Here is an 18,966-nt window from a genome sequence, read left to right on the forward strand (position 1 = left end):
TGTGTGTAACCCTTTACTGGAGATGAGTTTATGTTAAGGTCACAGGGTTAAGCAAAAGTGAAACAACTTTGCAGTCCATCTGACTTTGCCTTCCATGAAGTTGACGCATGTGTTGCTGCTTATGTGTCAACTTCCTTTTGAAGGTGTGAAAAGTCTGCATACTACCACAAATAGAATAGGACTTGCTTTTTGCTTACACATGCAAAATTATGAAGCTACAGTTGCTATGCTCATGTTTTGAGTTGGTGGACTTCCATCCATGTAATTGGGTTTGAACCAGCCCTTGCAAGGGGTGGAAATGCTCCAACACTTGGGGTATACTGTGAGCCAATCTTGGTTTTTGTGGCATATATAATAATTCTTCCACATAGCAGTATTGCTGCAGCCTGTGAGCCAAAATGCCATATAAAAGTCACATTCCCACACCCAGTAGTGAACTCACATTGACTCTCCAGTGCTAGATGAGGTAAGAAAACATACAGAGTTTTGTTGAATTAGCAGTCTGTTTAGTTTTTCAAGGTATAGCTTAGCATTAAAGCCAGATGTATATATTTTTCTGTTTCAGCCATGATAAATACAGCAGAGTAGAGCAAGGTGAGAGGATAAGAGAAAAAGAGTTTAAATAAAGGGAACATTGTGAAGAGCTGGAGCTGTCCTGAAACACGAAAGGCTTGTAGAAGAAGGCCGTATGTAGGCCAATGGCATAACCAGATGTGAGACAAGGGGGCTCACTTCCTGTGGTGCTTCTTCAAGTGCTGCACTTCTACAAGTACGACCACGCCACACATAACGAAACACCCCCAGACACGCTTATATCAATGCAGTTCTACAGCATGCACACAATGAAAACTGTACAAGTTTATTTTAATCATAAATCAAATTTTTTATTTCTTTTATGAAAAGAAAGACATTTTTTTACACTTTGATTGGTACAAAATAGTCATAATTTATAAAAAAAATGATATAAAAAGTCTTCAAAACTACAAAAAGATATACAAAATACACACTGCCTTATTCATCTGTTAATGTCCAAAAGAGAGCAAGAAAACTCCAGAAAATAATGTGAACATGACTTAAAGTGAAGCAAAGTACATGAATAATTGTGCTACGATCAATCAGCTGTTTCTGCATGATTTAGCTTACAAGTGCAGGCACATTCATGTCCTTAAAAGTACCCTTGCAGCTGAAATAAGACGTTGAGCTAAATGTTCACCTCAAGGTGTTGAAATGTCAAACTCTTAAGACACGTACTGAGCCTGTACTTGCAGTTTTAGTGAGACTGTTGCTGAATTTGAGTCAAACCATAAGTATCTGAAGATGAAAAAAGAAGCTTTCCATAACTATCATGACATGATGTTGTTGTCTTATTACTCTAACAAGAAATTTTACAGCAAATGCCAGAGTGACATTTAACTTTACCAGAGCCCATCAGGAATTTCCATTCTGCTTCAGAAGAAAACTGTCATTTCAAAAACAGCAGGGGTTTACACTTTTCTCTTTCCTCCCACATCTATACCACAGCACACTACCTGAGCTGTGTTTGAAGAACTTTCCCTCCTACATCTGTCTGGTTTGTGCAGAGGCGCTTTGTGTTTTGTCTCAACAAATCATGCACACTGTAGACATTCGGACCAGCGAAATCCAAGTGTGCAGATCTGAAGATTAAACTTTGCGTATGTTTGTGCTTTATCTAAGGTACTTCAATATGATCGTTAAAGGGCAAAGGCAACCCACTTTTGGACCTTTGAGTTAAAGAGGAAATGTCAGTTTTCAGTCAAACAAGCCTAGAAGTTTCCAGACGTCGCTTTCAGACCTTGAAACAAACATATGACAAGGATATCCAAAGCTGCTAATCCATTCGTTGTGATATTTCAGTGCAAATCAGCTAAGAAGAGTCATCATCAGAGTCTTTCATTTGAGTTCAGTCACTCATCATCACCCCTGACTCTGAGATACTGTCTTTCAGGGCTCCACCTTTCACGTTACCAAACAGCATGTCCTCTTTTTTTGTGAACCCGTTTATGTAATTATGGACTCAGAATGTCAAAGTCCTTGTGACTTGAAGAGTTTGGGGTAAAGAGCTTTAATAGGAGAAGGGTTGGTGACGTTGTTTCCTGAGGAAATGGTCGTCTCCGGGCCCCCATCTAACTTCTGCGATGCCACCTCTGTTTTACTGAAACTGCACTCCAGGAATGGCATCCCAATCTTCTTCACCTGGCCATCTCTGGTAAACAAACATGGCCGACATAGCAGCCTCAGAATAGCTCTCCTCATGTCTTTACTGGTCAGAGTGTAGATGATTGGATTGAGGAGCGAGTTGACCATGGCTACTCCCAGGAAGTAATCAGCTTTATAGAGGAGGTAACAACCACGAGTGGGGCAGAAAAAGTCCAGGAGGAGGAGGAAGAAGAGGGGAAGCCAACAGACAATGAAGACACCCAGCACAATGGTGACGGTCTTCAGGAGAGCGATGTACTTCTGAGACTTCCTCGCGAGGCCTTTCCTCATGCTGCCAGACAGACCCAGCCTCTGACGCTGAGTGTTCGTACGGACGATGCGAAACACTCGGACGTACAGCACCACAATGGCAAGGAGAACTGCGATGAAGACGGAAACACAGAAAAGGATGTAGCTTTTGGAGTAAAGTGGGAGGACTGTGGAGCACTGGTCCAGTCTGTGAATGCAGTTCCATCCCAAAATTGGTAGGACACCCAGAAATCCGGCCAACGCCCAACTCGCACCAATCAACGCCCACATCCTCCCTCGCTTTGCTCCATGATACGGTCGCATGGTCACCATTGTCACATGGCGCTCAATAGCTATAGCTAGGAGGCTTATTATAGAGGCAGCCAGAGTGATGAAGACCCCTCCCTCCCTCAGGAACCACAACAGTGGCGTCAGTTTTAGAGTATTAGGTCCTGACATGATGATGTTAGCCATGTATGTGATTCCTGCCAGCAGGTCGGACAGAGTCAGGTTCCCCAGAAGGTAATACATGGGCAGGTGGAACTTTTTGTTCCTCCAGATGGCGATAAGGACAACAGCATTCTCCAAAACGATGAGAAGACACACCACCAGGAAGGCGATGCCCTCAGGTTTGAGCCCCTCTCGGTAGCGGTCTTTCTGCAGCTTGCCTGTGTAGTTGTAATGTTCCACAATGACAGCATTATCCTGGTACTCCCAGAAGAACTGCAGGTATCCATGAGAGGAGGGAGAGGAGGAGGAGGAGGAAAGGAGGATGGGTGAAGAGGGGGGAGTCCATGCACTAGCAGAAGTTGAAGCCTCCATGCTTTACGATGCGTTTCCTCTTTCCTCTGCACTATAAAGTCCTCTTTGGTGACATGCTCTTGGCAGGAAGAGCTGTGGAGAATCAGTCCAAGTAGAAAGAAGGACAGAAACAAAACTGTCTGAGCCTCTCGGTGCAGTCACAGGACGCTGAAACAGATTGAGCCAAGAGAATCCATATAGCTTTTCTTCTCGACCAGAGGGTGGTGCTGTTTAGCTCTGTTTGTCTTGCTTTAGATGCTGCAGAGAGACAAGAAAAGGAATGAAAATGATGAAGAAAACAACTGGAAGCTGAAACCAAACTTTGAAAAGTCACAATTTATTCACATCATACATCTGCATATTTTAAAAGTCAAGTTCAACTGATGTGAAATCTACACCTGAGACAATTTAAAATAAATCTCCAAATTGAAAAAAATAGTCTGGCGGAGTGCACTGAAACTGAAAATCTCTTTCCACTACATATGCAGTCAAATATACTTGCACTGTGAGTTTAAAGCAAACTGTAACAACATTAAACATAAACTACATATGTGACGCCCACTAAAACAGAAAAGTGTGATTTTATTTTATTTTATTTTTGCTGTGTGTATAATGTGATGCTAAATGACACAGGAATCACTTCAATGTCAGACAAACATCTTTCTGCACACTGGTGTTTACCGTGCACGTCACTCACTGTAAGCTTGTTAGACAAGGACAATCACAACACATGCACTGAGTCTGGCACACATGCAGCTGTTTTACACAGTGTAGATGAGGTGTCTCTGGGCTTCTCCTGCACATGCACGTACACTTAAAGAGCATGGCTGATGTATCGCAGAAACAGACTGAAGGTTGAAGTGTAATGATTTGAGCTTAAGCCGGTGTTGATGTAGAGAGAAATGAGGGGTGATTAGGGTCGCATTCCTCTGAGTCTCTATCGTGTGAGGGAACGTTTTCCCCCTGTTTCCTGAGTCATGTGTTAACATTTAACAAAAGGTCTGGAGACTTAAATCTACATTCAGTCTGTCGAAGAATTTGTGAAATTTGAAACAGCTGATTGTTGAGTCTTGAGCAGTAGAGATTGGGTATCATGCCATGAATCGATGTGAATGGAGCTTATGAATGAACTATATCTGTTGTTTATCTATCATGAAAATGAGCAGAATACTGCTGCTGCCACCACGGGAATGGGTTTAATGTTTAAGCAAATGACAGAATTTATCTTTAAAAAATCACAAAGTTTATAAACCCAAAAAAAACCCCTCAAACTTTGAATCATTTTTTACATTGTTTACTGTGGCAAAATCCCCTGTAACACTAAGTTTAAAAACCCTAGCAATGCAGCTTTCCCTTAGCAATAATATTTGTCAAATTGATTTATCATTTCAGCAAAGTTCCACCATATTCTCATTATATCTAACAATCCCTAAATGTTGATTCATTCTGTAGAAACACAAAAAACAATTTCAAACTAATTCAAAACAAATTAGCCATTATTGATAATAACCTATCGTAATTTCAATCAGAAGTAGGAAACAACCCTACCTTGGAACTGATGTGTCGTTGCCCTTATCCCGCTCTTCATCTGCTGCTCAGTGAGGGGAATCCAAACATGAGCACCCGGTGACTCACAGTCAAACTGACACAGCAGAGGGAGTGAAGTCAGACCTGACTCAAGCTGCAGCTCAAAGGGGCCGGTCTTAACCCAAACTCTCTGCCTCCCCCTCTGCCTCTCACAGACCTAAAGAGTGTGTGCATACAAACACACACGTCATTAAAGTTGTCTTAAGAGTGTGATCATCAGATCTTTCATGGACGGCCATTAATCACATCAAAGTGACTTTTTTTACATCTCAAAGTTCACATTAACTTATCAATCTTCAAGCTTACACAGGAGGGTGACATGAATTAAATTTTCAAGATTTCATCACTAACTCCTCTGTTTGCAACAATATGCTGTCACTGATCCCACATTTTCCTTAAAGACGCTATGAGGAGGATCTGTTTTAAATGCACTCCTTCGCCACCTTGTGGCCCGGAGTCTCCGCACACAGTTGTAAATTACTTTTAGCGGGGGGTGTGTTTGTTTTGAAATTGAATGGAGATTAGATCGAAACAAATTTGTATGTTTAGGACAACTTTTTACTGGATACAACCAAGCGGCAACCTCCGGTCTAAGAATATGAGACAATATGGAAGTGCTAAAATCTGCTATTCGTTGAGTGTTTGCTTGAGGCTGGCTCCGGAAGTAGCGGAGGTCACATACACTCCAAGCCAAAAGAAGACGTTTTCAAAGCAGAAATTAACCTATTTACAGCCTGGTTCAAAAAACGTCTCCTGTCTGAGTCGCTAATTTCACTAACGGCACCCACTGTACGAGGGGTGGATTTTTTTCAAACTTGGCCGTTTAGAGGATATTAAGATCGCAAGCTCGCCCAATCAGAGGCACAGCTCAGGGTCACGTGAAGGATAGGCGCCCTAAGGCTGTAGGCGAAGCCCCTGCCACTACCAATATGGCCTCTATAGCCAATGTGTTTCATTTTCCGTTTCAGAGACTGACGGGTGACGTCCGGGAGACTACGTCCATGTTTTATACAGTCTATGGATACAACACCCCGAGGTAAGGTATTTATAAGTACAGTTACGCAGCAATACGGTTTGAAACATGACATCAAGCAAATGTTGTAGCAGCCAGCTATATGTTAGCTCGATGCTCCGACGTATCTGTAGGCTAACGTAACAACAAGTGAACGCCATCAGATTATAAGTAGTTAAGTAGCCGTTTATATTTAACTCAGCTGGCAGCCTGGTGCTCTAAGACAAGTCTGTAATGTGTAACGTTAGTAAATCTTGGTTAGCTATGTCCTGCCAGTCATCTACCAAGCAGAGCTAACGTAACCTCACTCTTCATTTTATTGATAGACTCTCAAGTTTGAACAGACCACTGCAGAATAACTGCTGACTGTGGGTTGGGACAGACATTATCACAAAGCTTAGCTTTCCTCTGCTCTTTTGTCCTTTTTCTGTCTGACAGTTAGGCTCCTGTGTCCACTATCACTTCAAAATTAGCCATAGAAATTGTTTTTAGCAGAGAAAAACACAGATCTCTGTGTTTTATCTCTTCTCACTACTAAACTTCATCAGCCGGCGTGGTGTTGTCATAGAGACCTAGACATGCTGTGGATCGATCCGGTCCTGTTCGACCTGATTTGGAAGCTAAGGAGTAGCAATTTAAAATAACCTGTAACCATCAATATTGGCGCTGATGCATGTCATTGTAAAATACAATTCACCTTCTACAAAAAAGAGCACAGTTATCATTTTGAGTGGTAAAATATTAGGAAGAAAGCAAAATAAGTTGTAAACATCCTAGAGTGCACAGAGAATAGTTGCATTCTTCTTGCTTGCTAATGGATTGTCGGTAAAACTTTGCTGCCATTTTGCTGGTAGAACCAGTTTTGGGCGGACACGGTCCAGTAAATATCCCCAAACTCCACCTGGCATGCAAACACCTACCTTTTGTGTCTTATTTCTCCAGAAGTTCAAATTATAACTCCCATCATGATTTGTTTCGCCGCCCTTTCTCATATGGCCAGGGAAGTGAAGCGAATCTGATTCACATGGTTTATGTTGTAATCATGGATTCCTGGTTCCCAGAGCCTGAGAGTGAGAGTGCAGCAGGCTTAGACACGCTCCAGCGGCTCACCTGCAAAGCTGTCCCTGCAGGGGAAACACAGCAGTGGAGAGATGAAAATAAAGGGGGGAAATCTTGTTTTTTGGTTTGTTGTAAAGAGAGTGCTGAGTTTGATGCACAGTACTCCATGCAAATGATTTTTCACATGCAGGAACACACACACTCGATGTGTCTTCAACACTTCTGCAGAAGCTGTGATTCCTCTCACTCCTTACTTTTCTTACCCAAAGTTTGTTTGCCGTTGCAAATCCGGCTTTTCATCCGGCTTTTCATCCGGTTGCTTCTCTGATACATTACACTACTTAATCTGACTATTCAAATAGAGCTATCCTTGACATTAACTTGTTTATTTTGGGATTTACTGGTTTAACTGAAGAGTCCTGCGGCTCCTATGTGTATATCCGCGTCTGAGAGACAATACACACCCATTCTTCTGTCCCTCTGCCCTTCCTTCTCAATCAAAGGATCTTACACGGTCTTCATCCAGTGTTTGTGTTTGGGTCTGTCAGGGTGAAGCTCATGTTTGACGGCTCCTGATAGAGTCATTTAAGTGTGACGGCTGACATACTGACATTCATCAGAGAATCAACAGATCAAACCGTCACAACACCCTGAGCAAACTTTAAAGTGTGCTGCGGGGCTTTGCATCGATGAATGAAGCACTTGAAATGGGATCAGATCCAGCTGTGGGATAAAATGAAACATAAATCAACTCAAACACATTTTGAAACAGTAGGATTTTTTTCTCTTGAAGGCAGAAAGTTCCCATACAACAAGACTGATGATCTGCCATCTGCTACAGACTACCAGGCAAAGAAAGTGTCCGATGTTTTAAACAACAGTGACCTTCTCTTGTAAGTTTAAAACCCTTACCCTTAAAAAGACTAGATAAGAAAGCCTGGTTTAATGTAACCCAACATCCCTGCACATAATGTGTGTATGATATGAGTGTGTTCCAGAGGCTGAGGACTTGAGGTTTGTGGCTGAACTTTCTTCTACCTCTCTTTTTGTGTGTTCAAGTGTTCCATGTTTCAGCCACACTCCCTGCCGTCTGCTCCACGAGGCGCAGTAGGGAAGTCCTATCAGGAGATCATTAAAGTGTAATATCCTGATATCCTGGGGTGAAGGTACATCAAAGCTTCAGAGAGGAACAGGGCTCTGACACTGAGGATGAGTAGTCTACCAGACGCTTAAGACTCTGAGCAGGAAGGAAACTCTGTCCTCTTTCATCTCTTTATCATCGGTGTGTGTCTGTCTTGTCATGGTTTGTTTTCCTGTTTATCTTTTTGTGCTTTTTTATCCACTCCACTGGGTAGCTGCAGAGAAACACAAGCAGAATTTCCTTGTGTGATATTCTTAATGTATATTTTTGGCCACACACACCATCTCGTCTTCTGTTTAAGCCAGCTGCGCTCAAGTGTGTGGACCAGCTCTGATCACCAGGACCCATTTGTGATGCTTGAGGAGTTTATCTTAGAGGTCCAAACACATGTGACCCAATAGGGAGATGAATAATAGATCCTCTAACCGCACTGAAGACGACAAGCTTCAGCTGGAGGGTAAATATTTTAACTGCTTTGGTATTTCTCAGCCTGTGTTGAGAGAATTTGTTAAGCCCCCACAAGCACTTTGTGTAGTTGCTCAACATCTTATGTTTGACATTTAGAAAGTTGCAATGCAGGTTCCAGCTAAAGGTCACAAATGATAGTCCTTTTAATTCATCTATGTTGGTCTCCAACACGCTAAAAGCTGCTGGTTTAAAAAACAAAACAATTTGGGCTGTTTTATAACCTAACTGCTGGGTTATTTCAAAGGGTGACCCAGAAAAGATCAGGATAAAATATCTCATGATTAGTACATAACACATTTAAATTCAAATGTAAATTTTCTTTACTCGGTTATGAATTGGATGTGTATAAATTCCATGTGGGTACATTACATTCCACATAGAAGCGTTTGTTTCTGACATTAGTACTTCCCAAAATGAAATCTGATCGTAAGAAATATCCGATGCATTATATCGTCACCCTATTAAACTAATGGCCCAAGTAATTTTTTGATGAAAATTAGTTTTTGGCTTAAATGATCTCTTAAGAATGCTGGCCATCTCTGGTAAAGTCACTTAAAGCCTTCGCTAAAAGGATCATGCTCTTTATGCTCTATAGGACAATGGCCTATGTCAAGATGGTGACTCAGGCCATTTTATTTTCTGGCCTAAGTCAAAAATTTTGGATTATTTAGGATAAAATGTGTGACTTGGGCAATCTGTTAAGCTTTCATGATGGCCGCTGCTTCAAGAAGAAACAGAAACTTAAGTGCAGAAGAAGCTGTAAACATGATTCTTGAATTAGTTTTAACTGCGGAGTGAGTAGGTTCACTATAATAAAGGCTAGGGTATAATGTTGTGTAGTAATTTAGTCTAAATTCACAAGTTATTGTTTAACTACTAACTTAGCTACTTCTAGCTAGCTACCTATCCCAGGCTAACTCACTTTTTTCTGTAACCAAACATAAATGAGCATAAGACAATAGTTCCCCTCAAAGTGTTAAATTTAAAGAAATGTTTTTGCGTTTTGGTTAGAGATGTATGAGTATGCCCACTCAGGGTAGGTACGATCTACTGGACATTTGTTCAATTTAGGTTGGAGTTATTTACGTTTTGAGTTTGCTTTATGGAATTAAAGGACAGTTACTGATCAGGTTTTAAAAAGTTGTCAAAGCTGGATGTTGGAAATGGGTTAGGTTCCATTAAAAACAGTAAAGAAGACCTGGAGAAGTGAGGAGAGGGACTGCCTCCTGACCAATTTGGTTTACCTGGCATTTATTGAATTAAAGGGCAGTTCAAGCCAAGTTAAAGTCACACTAGAATGTTAAAAAAAAATTAGCTTAAGTCACTTTATTTTTCTATGTTATATGATTGACACGCAATGTTCTATGCATGTCAACAGTCATCCACTGTGAATGCTTTTTTGATTGAAATGATCAATAAATAACATATACTCTGTATTTGGTAAAGTTTTTTGTGTTTTCCCCAAAAACTTGAAAAAATGACTCAAGCCAATACTTAAAAGGGTGGCGTTATGCAAGTTAAACTTGAAAAGGAGCTGCGGTTTCCCCTGGCTTGCAGACAGAAGTATGACCTTTCTTAAATCAAAGTCAAGACTCTGTGGTCCCTCACTGGCTTTAACAGAAGGAAGGTTGTAAACACCGGGAGTTTGCAACACAAGAAGGGCTCAAGAGGGAAGAACAAAATCTCAGGATTGAAAACCGGAAGGATGAAGAGATGGATCTTGAACAAGAAATGAAGAAGTGTTGAGAGAGTTGCAGCAAGAGTTGAAGTTTGAAGAAGATTGTCTGGAGAGTCAGGCACGAGACTGGAGCCAAAGCTTGCCACAGGAAGAAGGCACAGTGGATGAAGGGACTCATCAACTCTGATTTCAACACCATGGTTAAACAGTGTGGGACTCCCCAAGAATGATATTGTCTGACAATGACACCGAGCTCTGCAAGAGGCTGATCAGCTCCATTGCCAAGAGGCTGCACCCTGTATTGAACAAGGGCGTCATTAGTTAATTAGTTTGTTTTCTTTGTCATTTTATTAAGAAATAAACTATAAAATATTTCATCCTGAATTTTGCTGCACACTCCTTTAGTATCGCCTGGCTTGCATGCATCTCTTTGGTGGCCAACACAAATTGGCATTAGCCACGATTTTGATGGTGAATTTATGCTTGCATATGAACAAGGCCCGTACCTCCTCCTTCAAGACTCAGAAACCCCTCAGACGTAACTCTTTAATGTCAGTATTTGTCTTTAACACACAGCAGATAATCTATTCATTAACTCCAGATCAGGGATTGTAAAATATTTGACATGACAACACCAATTTAAAGTCTGCCAAGTTCTTTCTTTCCTTGTTCCTCATCACCTCAACTTTAAGGCCTGAAGTCTCTGCAGGGCTATCACACCTCTGCGCAAACTGCCAGTCCTCAGGCCTAATCCACTGATAAGCCCACCCGAATCAGACCAGCCAGACCGGCCCTGTGGTGATAAGAAAACATTCCTCACAGCTTGAAACAGAGTCCTCGTTTTCTTTAAACACACACACAGCAGCCGCAGCAGATTGTCCCTCAGCGCATTAACTCCATCCTCTGCTCTCCACGTTACTGTAACTTCACTGGAGCAAGATGTTTACTTTCCAGTATCCGATCACTCGACGGGCTTGCAGGGCTGTGTTGCATGAGCTCAGATAGTCCAAACTCCTCATCAGCGTGTTGTTTGTTTGAATTTTCCAGACGACTACTTGCTGTGGTCAGGGGGCGATTTACAGGGATCTGTGTCCTTTAGAAGAGCTCACAGGGCACAGTGGCTTCAAAAAGGAAGGGTGAGTTATGGACTGAATTCAGAGGAAAGTCCAAGGAAGGAGGGAGGGTTGTGGGTAATGGGATGCAGGCGATCTGGTCTTCTTCTGACAACAGTTAAGCGGTTGCTGGGAGATGCAGCAATGAGCAATGAATCATGGTAATTAAGCTCCTTTCTTGCAGGAAGTTCTCCCCCATTGCCATGATTAGACTGATAACACCTCGGACAAAGACACACTCTTGGATCCCTGTGTTTTCACGCAAATATGCAAGAGTTTCTCCTCTTACATGTGTTTCCTGTGTTTGTTTTAACAACATGCAGGCACCTGAACGCCGCTGCAGTCTTCATCTTGAGGTTTCCATCCTTTAGGATTTGTTCAGGTCACCCAGCACTCTTTTGGTGAATGGTCTGTTTCTCTTGGCTCGACTGCGCCTGAAGCTTTGTCTGGGGAGTGTGGCTGCAGTCTGGAAGTGTTGGCTCCAACACTGGCACACTACACCACTAATGAGATCCAGATTTGAGAAGTCTCTTGGTTCAGAGTGTGATACTGACACGACTTGGGGCTCCACTGAGCTGTTAGAGCTCACTCGGCCCTCAGGATGATGTGTTCATTCCTGCAATGCCAGAATTAACACACAACACCAACAGAGAGTTGTTCCCGGAGGACGTTTGCACATGTACCTGAGCGTTTGACGGTTAAAGTCATGTGTACACATTTTTACAAACATACAGACATTTTTGTCCACATTAGAGGATAGTAAGTGGTTGTAATACTTCTGACTGGATGAAATTGCTTCATCATTTTTGGTTTAATAGTGTGTGGTTTACACCATAAACAGATCCCACTGAAAAAAATCAACCACAGTCTCCACTTTCAAAACTGGACTTTTGAAATAGAAAAAAAAAACACATTAACTGTAAAATTGAAAACATAAATTTTTAGTCTGAAAATTATTTTTTGGTCAAGTAAAAAAAAGAGTTAATTTGTGTTGAAACGTCTTCAAAGTAGTTATCTCAACTACCTGTACTGCGTTTATTGTTTAAAGTTGGTCTCAGTTCATAAATCAGATTGACAGAACTTCAGATTAGAGGTTTGAGGATGAAGCTTAAGTCTCTGACTATTCTTCAGCAAAGAATGGAGCAAGCGTGAGTGCATCAGGGATGTGTGCAGCAGGAGCAGTCAGAAAGACTAGAAAAATCCTGATCCATAAACCGTTATGGGTTAATGTAGCTTCAACTTCCTAGTTTCCTAAGGCATGGTCATTACCATTGCACACAGGTCTTGAACATCAGCAAGCTACCTTGCAAGTGTAGGACTAAAAAGTTGAAGTTTTCATATATATGAAAGGTACATTTTCTGAACAAAAACTAACAAGTTGGAACAACTTTTTAGAAATCTTGGTATTTTGAACTCAAAACTTAAAGTAGCATTTCATATGAATAGTTATTTATCTCAACAAAAACGTATCGGTTCAAGTTGAAACATCCGGTTCAGAAAAATGAAGCCTATGTGGAAGTGCAAAAAGTTGCTGGTTATCGAGAATCCGCTTGAGGCTGGCTGTAGAAAGACTGGAAGTCACGTAGACCCCCAGCCAAAAAAAAGACTTTTACTGCATTAAAAACATATTTACAGCATGGTTCAAAAAACGGCTTGGGTCCAAAACGCTGATTTCTGTATCACAACACACTGTACAGTGAGTGATTTTTTTTCTAACTCAGTGGTTTAGAAGTTATTAGGATCGTTTGATTGTCCAATCAGAGGCACAGCTCAGGTCACATGACTGATGGGCGCCCTGTAGCTGTTTGAAAGGAAACTCACAGCTGATGTCATAGCAAATGTGGCTGGATCTGCAGATTGGCTTCATTTCACAGTTTCAGCAACAGATGGGTGACGTCGCAGAGACTACGTCCATGTTTTATACAGTCTATGGTTTAAATGTGAAATTTTTATTTATTTATTCTTTTTTTTTTTTTACAATGTAGCAAATGATGGGATGGTTGTCAGGCTACAAATTGCTAGCTGCTTTTACCTTCTACTTCACTGACATATGTTTTATAGACATGCTGAGCTGTGACCTCAAATCACCAAGCTCGTCCTCCATGTGAAGCGCCCCCCTTCACTTAATACTTCACATTTATGCTATGGCTGTGTTAGTTCTGCATCCTACGGTAAATTTACCTCCAGATGAGCTTTATCTTGCAGGAAATGCAAATTTACACGTATCATGCTTACAAATTCTCTTGCCTCATTTTCTCATTCACTGGAGCTGAAAAATCTGAACTGTAGTAAATTTGCGCTGCGGGACCCTCAGAATTGAGACCCTCCGGTGACACGCACCAAACGGACCAATGGAGATTAGCTCTTCAAGTAAATATGAGACTGAAACTTAGTTTGTATCTGTGTTTGGCTTCACCTCAGCTATGTGTCATGGCTTTGAGGAAAGTACGTGTGGAGGTCAGGTTTTCTGGTGAATTAAGAAAAAGAAAGAAAAACTTTTGTCTCCTCATTCCAGCTGTGGGTTGTACTAGCAAGTTAACACTTCCTCAACCAACTTCAGCATGCAATACAGTGAAACTCAGCATTTTTGGATGGCAGCAGACAGAAGTGGCGTTTAGAGGAAACTCCTCCCCTGTCGCAAGATTTACGACTTTCGTACTTGCAAGTTGAGCAAGTTACTTTCACTAATTAAGCGAGTGAAGACAAAACATTCTGGCGTTTGTGTATGGACTAACTAACCGTCATGGCATGCAGTGTGCATCCAACATTCAAGTGTGTGATCAGTCGTTGAGGTTCCCAAACGTGACTGACAATGAATATTTAACATGTTTAATGTTTACAGTACAAAATCTGTGCAGTCTTTATCTGAGCATTTCAGGGCAACTAGAATCATTCTGAACAAACTTCCCACCACAGAGAAGTCTGGTAAAATAATTGTTAGATACATCAAAATCATGCCTTTGTTGACAGCAAAGTTTCCTTGAAGTGGGTATTCACCTCGATGTTTGTGAAAGCAAAATGTTATAGCACATTTGCTTCATCAATCTACATTTATATAAAGGCAAAAAAATCTTAGAACAATGTGTCATTTCAAAGGTTTTAACAGCTGTTCTTCTAGTCCGTCATCAACAGTTTGGCTTCTGTAAGCTCAGTGCTTTGGTTTGAAAGTAAAATCTTTGATGTTTTTGGGTCAAGGCTCTCATGAGCAAAGTCAGCTGTTCACAGTCAAAAAGCTCTGATTAAGTCATTGCACACCAACTGCAGCAAACAGCGGATAAAGTTAAAGATTAGCTGTTGAAAACTTGGGAGGTGGAGACTAAAATGGAGCAAAAAGAGGTCTAATGGATGGTTCTTTATGGCTGTAACAAAAAAAAACTGTTTGATGTCACATTATGTTTGAGCTGACTTTATTTCGCTGCTGTGTGTACATTCTGTCTCACTTAAATCATATATGTTGTACTTAAACTACCATAAGTCAATAAGTGGATTCAGGACTTCAGGAAAAAGACTTCATACACATAAAAAAGGTCCAGTTATTCATATTTAAGTTATGATATAATACTTTTTCCTCACATTATATCATAACTTCAGTGGTTTAATCTTCCACACTTTGCAAAAACGCATGAACACACACGAATTCTGCCCCCATGGCCCTCTCCAGAGACGTGATGGTAATCAGAGGAGATGGGCGGACAAAGACATTACGACCGCACGGCAGCCATACAGTTCCCTGTGGGAAGCGCGCTCAGGGATTTTGTTGCTTCAACGATTCCTGCTCTGTTTCTTTTTGGCCTCTTGAAATTCCATCTTGCTCTCTGTTCTCCAAGAAAAAAGGGGGAGCAGAAGAAGCCCAAAACCAGTAAGAATGTAAATGAATGCCAGATCTCCCAGTTTTGGGCCCCTGTCTTTGTCAGGGAACGATTTGTAAAAACGTGCAGCCAACACGCTGATAAGGTGCGAGAGAGACAGGGCCCAGGACAAGTTAAGACCTGAAACATTCTTTTAACTTTTCCTTTCAGATATTTTTTCCCACATTTGACCTTTACTCCCTTCCCTCCCTAATGTTTCCATTCAGAAGGTGTTTTATTAAAAGACAGACTTGGCCAAAATGGGCAGAGAAGCAGTTCAATCAAATAACAGTTGAGTTAGCGTGACTGGGAATGATTTGAAATGAAGTTTCCCCTTTTTTTATAATCTTTAGAGTTTATTCTCAGAGAGCATGCCATGAACAATTAGCCCTTCATATTCCCACTCAAACTAAAACAAGTGACGAGATTCAAGGTTTAAACAGTGTGTGTTTGAGTCATTCAGCTGCTGCCAGTTCAAACACATGACATGCACCTCAAGAATTAGTTTCACTTTTTTGGGGGGAAATTTTCAGAGTCCTCTTAGTTTCCAAAGTTTGACTGGGAGGTTTGAACTACTCTGCTCTACCACAGTGAGAGAATAATGCAATTTTGAGTATCTCGAACATAAATTTAAAAAAACAAGAGTTAAAGGTTCTTTTTCAGTCAAGGAAAACTTGGATAAATTCTTTACATAATCCAAAGTATCATGTTTATTTTTTATCTATCTCTTTAATTAACTAGAAAAACACTTAGAGAGCGCAGACCTCCACCAAGCATATTGTGATTGTCACGCGACACTTTAGTCCTACTTTAATGTTATACTCCCTTTCAGCACTGTCTGCTACAATTTGGTGTTTGTTGCTGGTTTGTATGATAATTTGTTACCTGACAGTGTTGAAAATTATGATGACTCAGTACATATTTCATATTCTGGATCTTAGTATCCAGAATATTGCTAGGATCTGGATCGTACTTTTACGGCAGTCAGAAATTGTGGTGACCGTTTATCATGGAGTTATATACACATATGGTGAAAACGGCCCTATCTCACAATGATAAAGGATCCTTTAAAAAAAATCCTAGATCCAGACAGTGATCCAGATCACCTCCAAAATTTAATCACTTCTTCCTCACCGCATTTTAAACATTTCTTGAAAATTTTATTAGGATCCATTTGTCACTTTTTGAGTTATGTTGTTCACAAACAAACTCTCCCAGAAACATAACCTCCTTGGCGGAGGTAATTCCATTCCATTACAAGGCTAACTGACTTCATCTGATTTGTTTTGATATTTTTTTTTATGAAAACCATTTATTTATGATCAACTTCTTCTTCTTCTATTAGACTTTTACCTGCTTCCTCACTTGCTCTATGACATGTCTATCTATCATGTACAAAGGAAACAAAGTTTTTATTTAACCAGTGATAAAAGTTTACAAGTATGTTTATTGGTATTGAATGAGCTTTGAAGAACAGTTTCCTTTGGTATTTAAATTCTTGGTGCCCCTAAGCATGCCTCTGTTTTTCTACAATGCAGTAAACTCAGCAACAAACTCAAAGGGATCAAACAGCTTTGATGCATAAAATCATACCAGTTAAAAACAAACAAAAACATAAAACTGTGGTGCCAGGAAAGACATTCCAGAAATTTAGACATTAAATGAAAATAAGAAAAGTCTCTCCAACAAAAGTTTGGCTTATGAAGAGACTGAACCTGCTGACCCTATTTACTTCAGGGCTCTTGCTCTTTCTCCCCAGATTTCAGAGGATAGGAACAGACAGAAGGGCTTTGCCCCAGGATCACAGGGTGCGAGTAGGAATGCAAGGTGTTAAAAGTTCAGCATAGACAGAGACCGTTGAGTTCTTTTAACGTTATCAATAAAATCTTAAAATCACTTTAGAAATTAATCAACAGGCAATGGAATGATGCTGAAAAAAAGGCGTACTATGATTGTCTTCCTTAGTCCTGGTTTAGGGCTAGCAGCTGTAGTCTATGGAGGGATTATTTGGCCAAGACAGGTAAAAGAGCTGTTGCAGGAATCCAGCTGTGTTGATAAAAAGAGGCAAAACACCACCTCAGTGTCCTTAAAAGTTAGAAACTAAAAGATCATATAACCAAAATATTTCTTCAATGATGAAAACATGGCAAGTTTTATGATGTGAGGTTCAAAGATGAAGTAATGTCCACTAAAATGTTTCATTCAGATTATTATTATTTTTTTTTAATGAACTGGGCAGTGTGAGATAATTCCCAAAGAGTCTCTCTGCATCATTTCCCCTATCACTTCATTTTTCACAACATTCTGCAAAAGCTCAAGAGACAATGGGAACCAGTGCAAGCTTCACACACTCACAGTTAAACAGTGTTTCACCTCTGTAGCTGCTCCAAAACCAGCTCAACGGTAGATCAACTCTGGTCCACTGTTAGGCCGTTGATACATTTGCATTGATGGTGAAACGTAGCACAACAGTCCTGTCTTGATCAGGAAAATGAGCCTTTGTTAAGAGTGGATGGTGCATGAAAAAGGTCTTCCTGGTTGTGAATAATTTGTTTAAAGCAGCATTAACAGTGGCTGTGGAAATCATAACATGAACAGAAGGTTGATGGATGGGTCGGACGAAGAGAAGACTTCCACAGAGAGAGAAAAAAACTGTCCTGGTTTCTTTCAGCTGAGGGGAGCTGGTCACTTCCTTGGTTTAGGTTTATACTGAAGCTTCATATTCAAGCTGAAACCACATTCTTTAATGTAAACATGACTGTGGCTACAGACAGGCTCATCCAATGAGAGCTTAATGAAATGATGACACTGAAAGAAAAAGCCTGGAGGTGATGTGCTTCTCTTAGCATTAAACCTGACGCAGGCTCTATTTTCATGCCTGGTGAATAGTTGTACAAAATAGTTGATGACATGTTATGTCACGTATAAACACACTTTACCTGTGGGGGCGAAAGTGAATGAGATTCTTATGCAATGATGAAGAAAGCCTATGCACACGCATCTGTCATTAACACAAGTTTTCTTTGGGAGCGTTTTGACAGCATAGCCTTTCCGCAGGCAAGTATGCAAATTTCCTTTAATGTTAAGAGTTTTGGCATTAAAATGCTACCATGTTTACCTTTGCGTACACATAAAAACAGAATAAATTTGCTGAATTATTAATTGTGGAGATTCAGGTTTAGATTTATTGTCTTTTCATTTAGGCCTAAACAGGAAGGTGTGTGTTTCCCTAAAAGTGAGTCTGTAATCACAGATGGGCCTCTGGTCCAGTTCTACTCCGACACGGTACCAGATTGGGTAGGCTTCTTCTCAAGTCAGTGTGTCAACTCATACTGGATCTGCTCTATTGCGGCCCAGCAGGTCACAGCAGATTCACAACAGTCTTATTTTTGCCAGCTTTGTGCTCGGAAACGACCTGAAATCGCCCAGTGACTTTCAAAATAAAACAAATAATGTCAAAACCAGATCTTATTTGGCTTTACTACAACAACAAACTGACATAATGAGTACAGCCAGGCCAGGGGTCAACAGGTTTGAGGTTTTAAAGCCCAACATGAACTAGAAAAAGACTCATCATTAAGATGGAAAGTGTGGGAACTCCTTGGTCTTGCAACTCCAGCCATCTTGCCAATTGACCTAAGCAAGCAAAACGCATCGGTTGAGAGCCTGACTAGAGACGCATCTGGTGTATTACCACCATTAAAAGGAAGAAACTCCCTGTGAGCCACTTTGCTACTTGTGTCCAGCCCATCCTGTACTTTTGTGCTGTGTCTGATTTTCTCAGTGTCATATGT

At 40.8% G+C, this 18,966-nt stretch overlaps 1 protein-coding gene across 1 annotated transcript; it reads right to left on the bottom strand.

Moving 5' to 3' along the window:
• Nucleotides 1-1,012: 1,012 nt before the first annotated feature.
• s1pr5b (sphingosine-1-phosphate receptor 5b) lies at nt 1,013-4,896 on the bottom strand. The gene is made up of 2 exons (XM_074696641.1): nt 4,816-4,896; nt 1,013-3,525 (listed from the first exon to the last, which is right to left on the bottom strand). The coding sequence occupies exon 2, from the start codon at nt 3,286-3,288 to the stop codon at nt 2,044-2,046; it is 1,245 nt and encodes a 414-aa protein (XP_074552742.1). The 5' UTR covers nt 3,289-3,525; nt 4,816-4,896; the 3' UTR covers nt 1,013-2,043.
• Between the last annotated feature and the right edge of the window lie 14,070 nt (nt 4,897-18,966).

The sequence above is a fragment of the Halichoeres trimaculatus genome, unplaced genomic scaffold (assembly GCF_033239565.1).
Source record: "Halichoeres trimaculatus isolate MK-OKI-2021-1 unplaced genomic scaffold, fHalTri1.1 fHalTri1_scaffold_2, whole genome shotgun sequence".
Taxonomy (NCBI): Eukaryota; Metazoa; Chordata; class Actinopteri; order Labriformes; family Labridae; genus Halichoeres; species Halichoeres trimaculatus.

What these genes read in the sequence shown, in the direction of transcription:
- s1pr5b (XM_074696641.1), bottom strand. Translation starts at nt 3,288, where the DNA reads ATGGAGGCTTCAACTTCTGCTAGTGCATGGACTCCCCCCTCTTCACCC.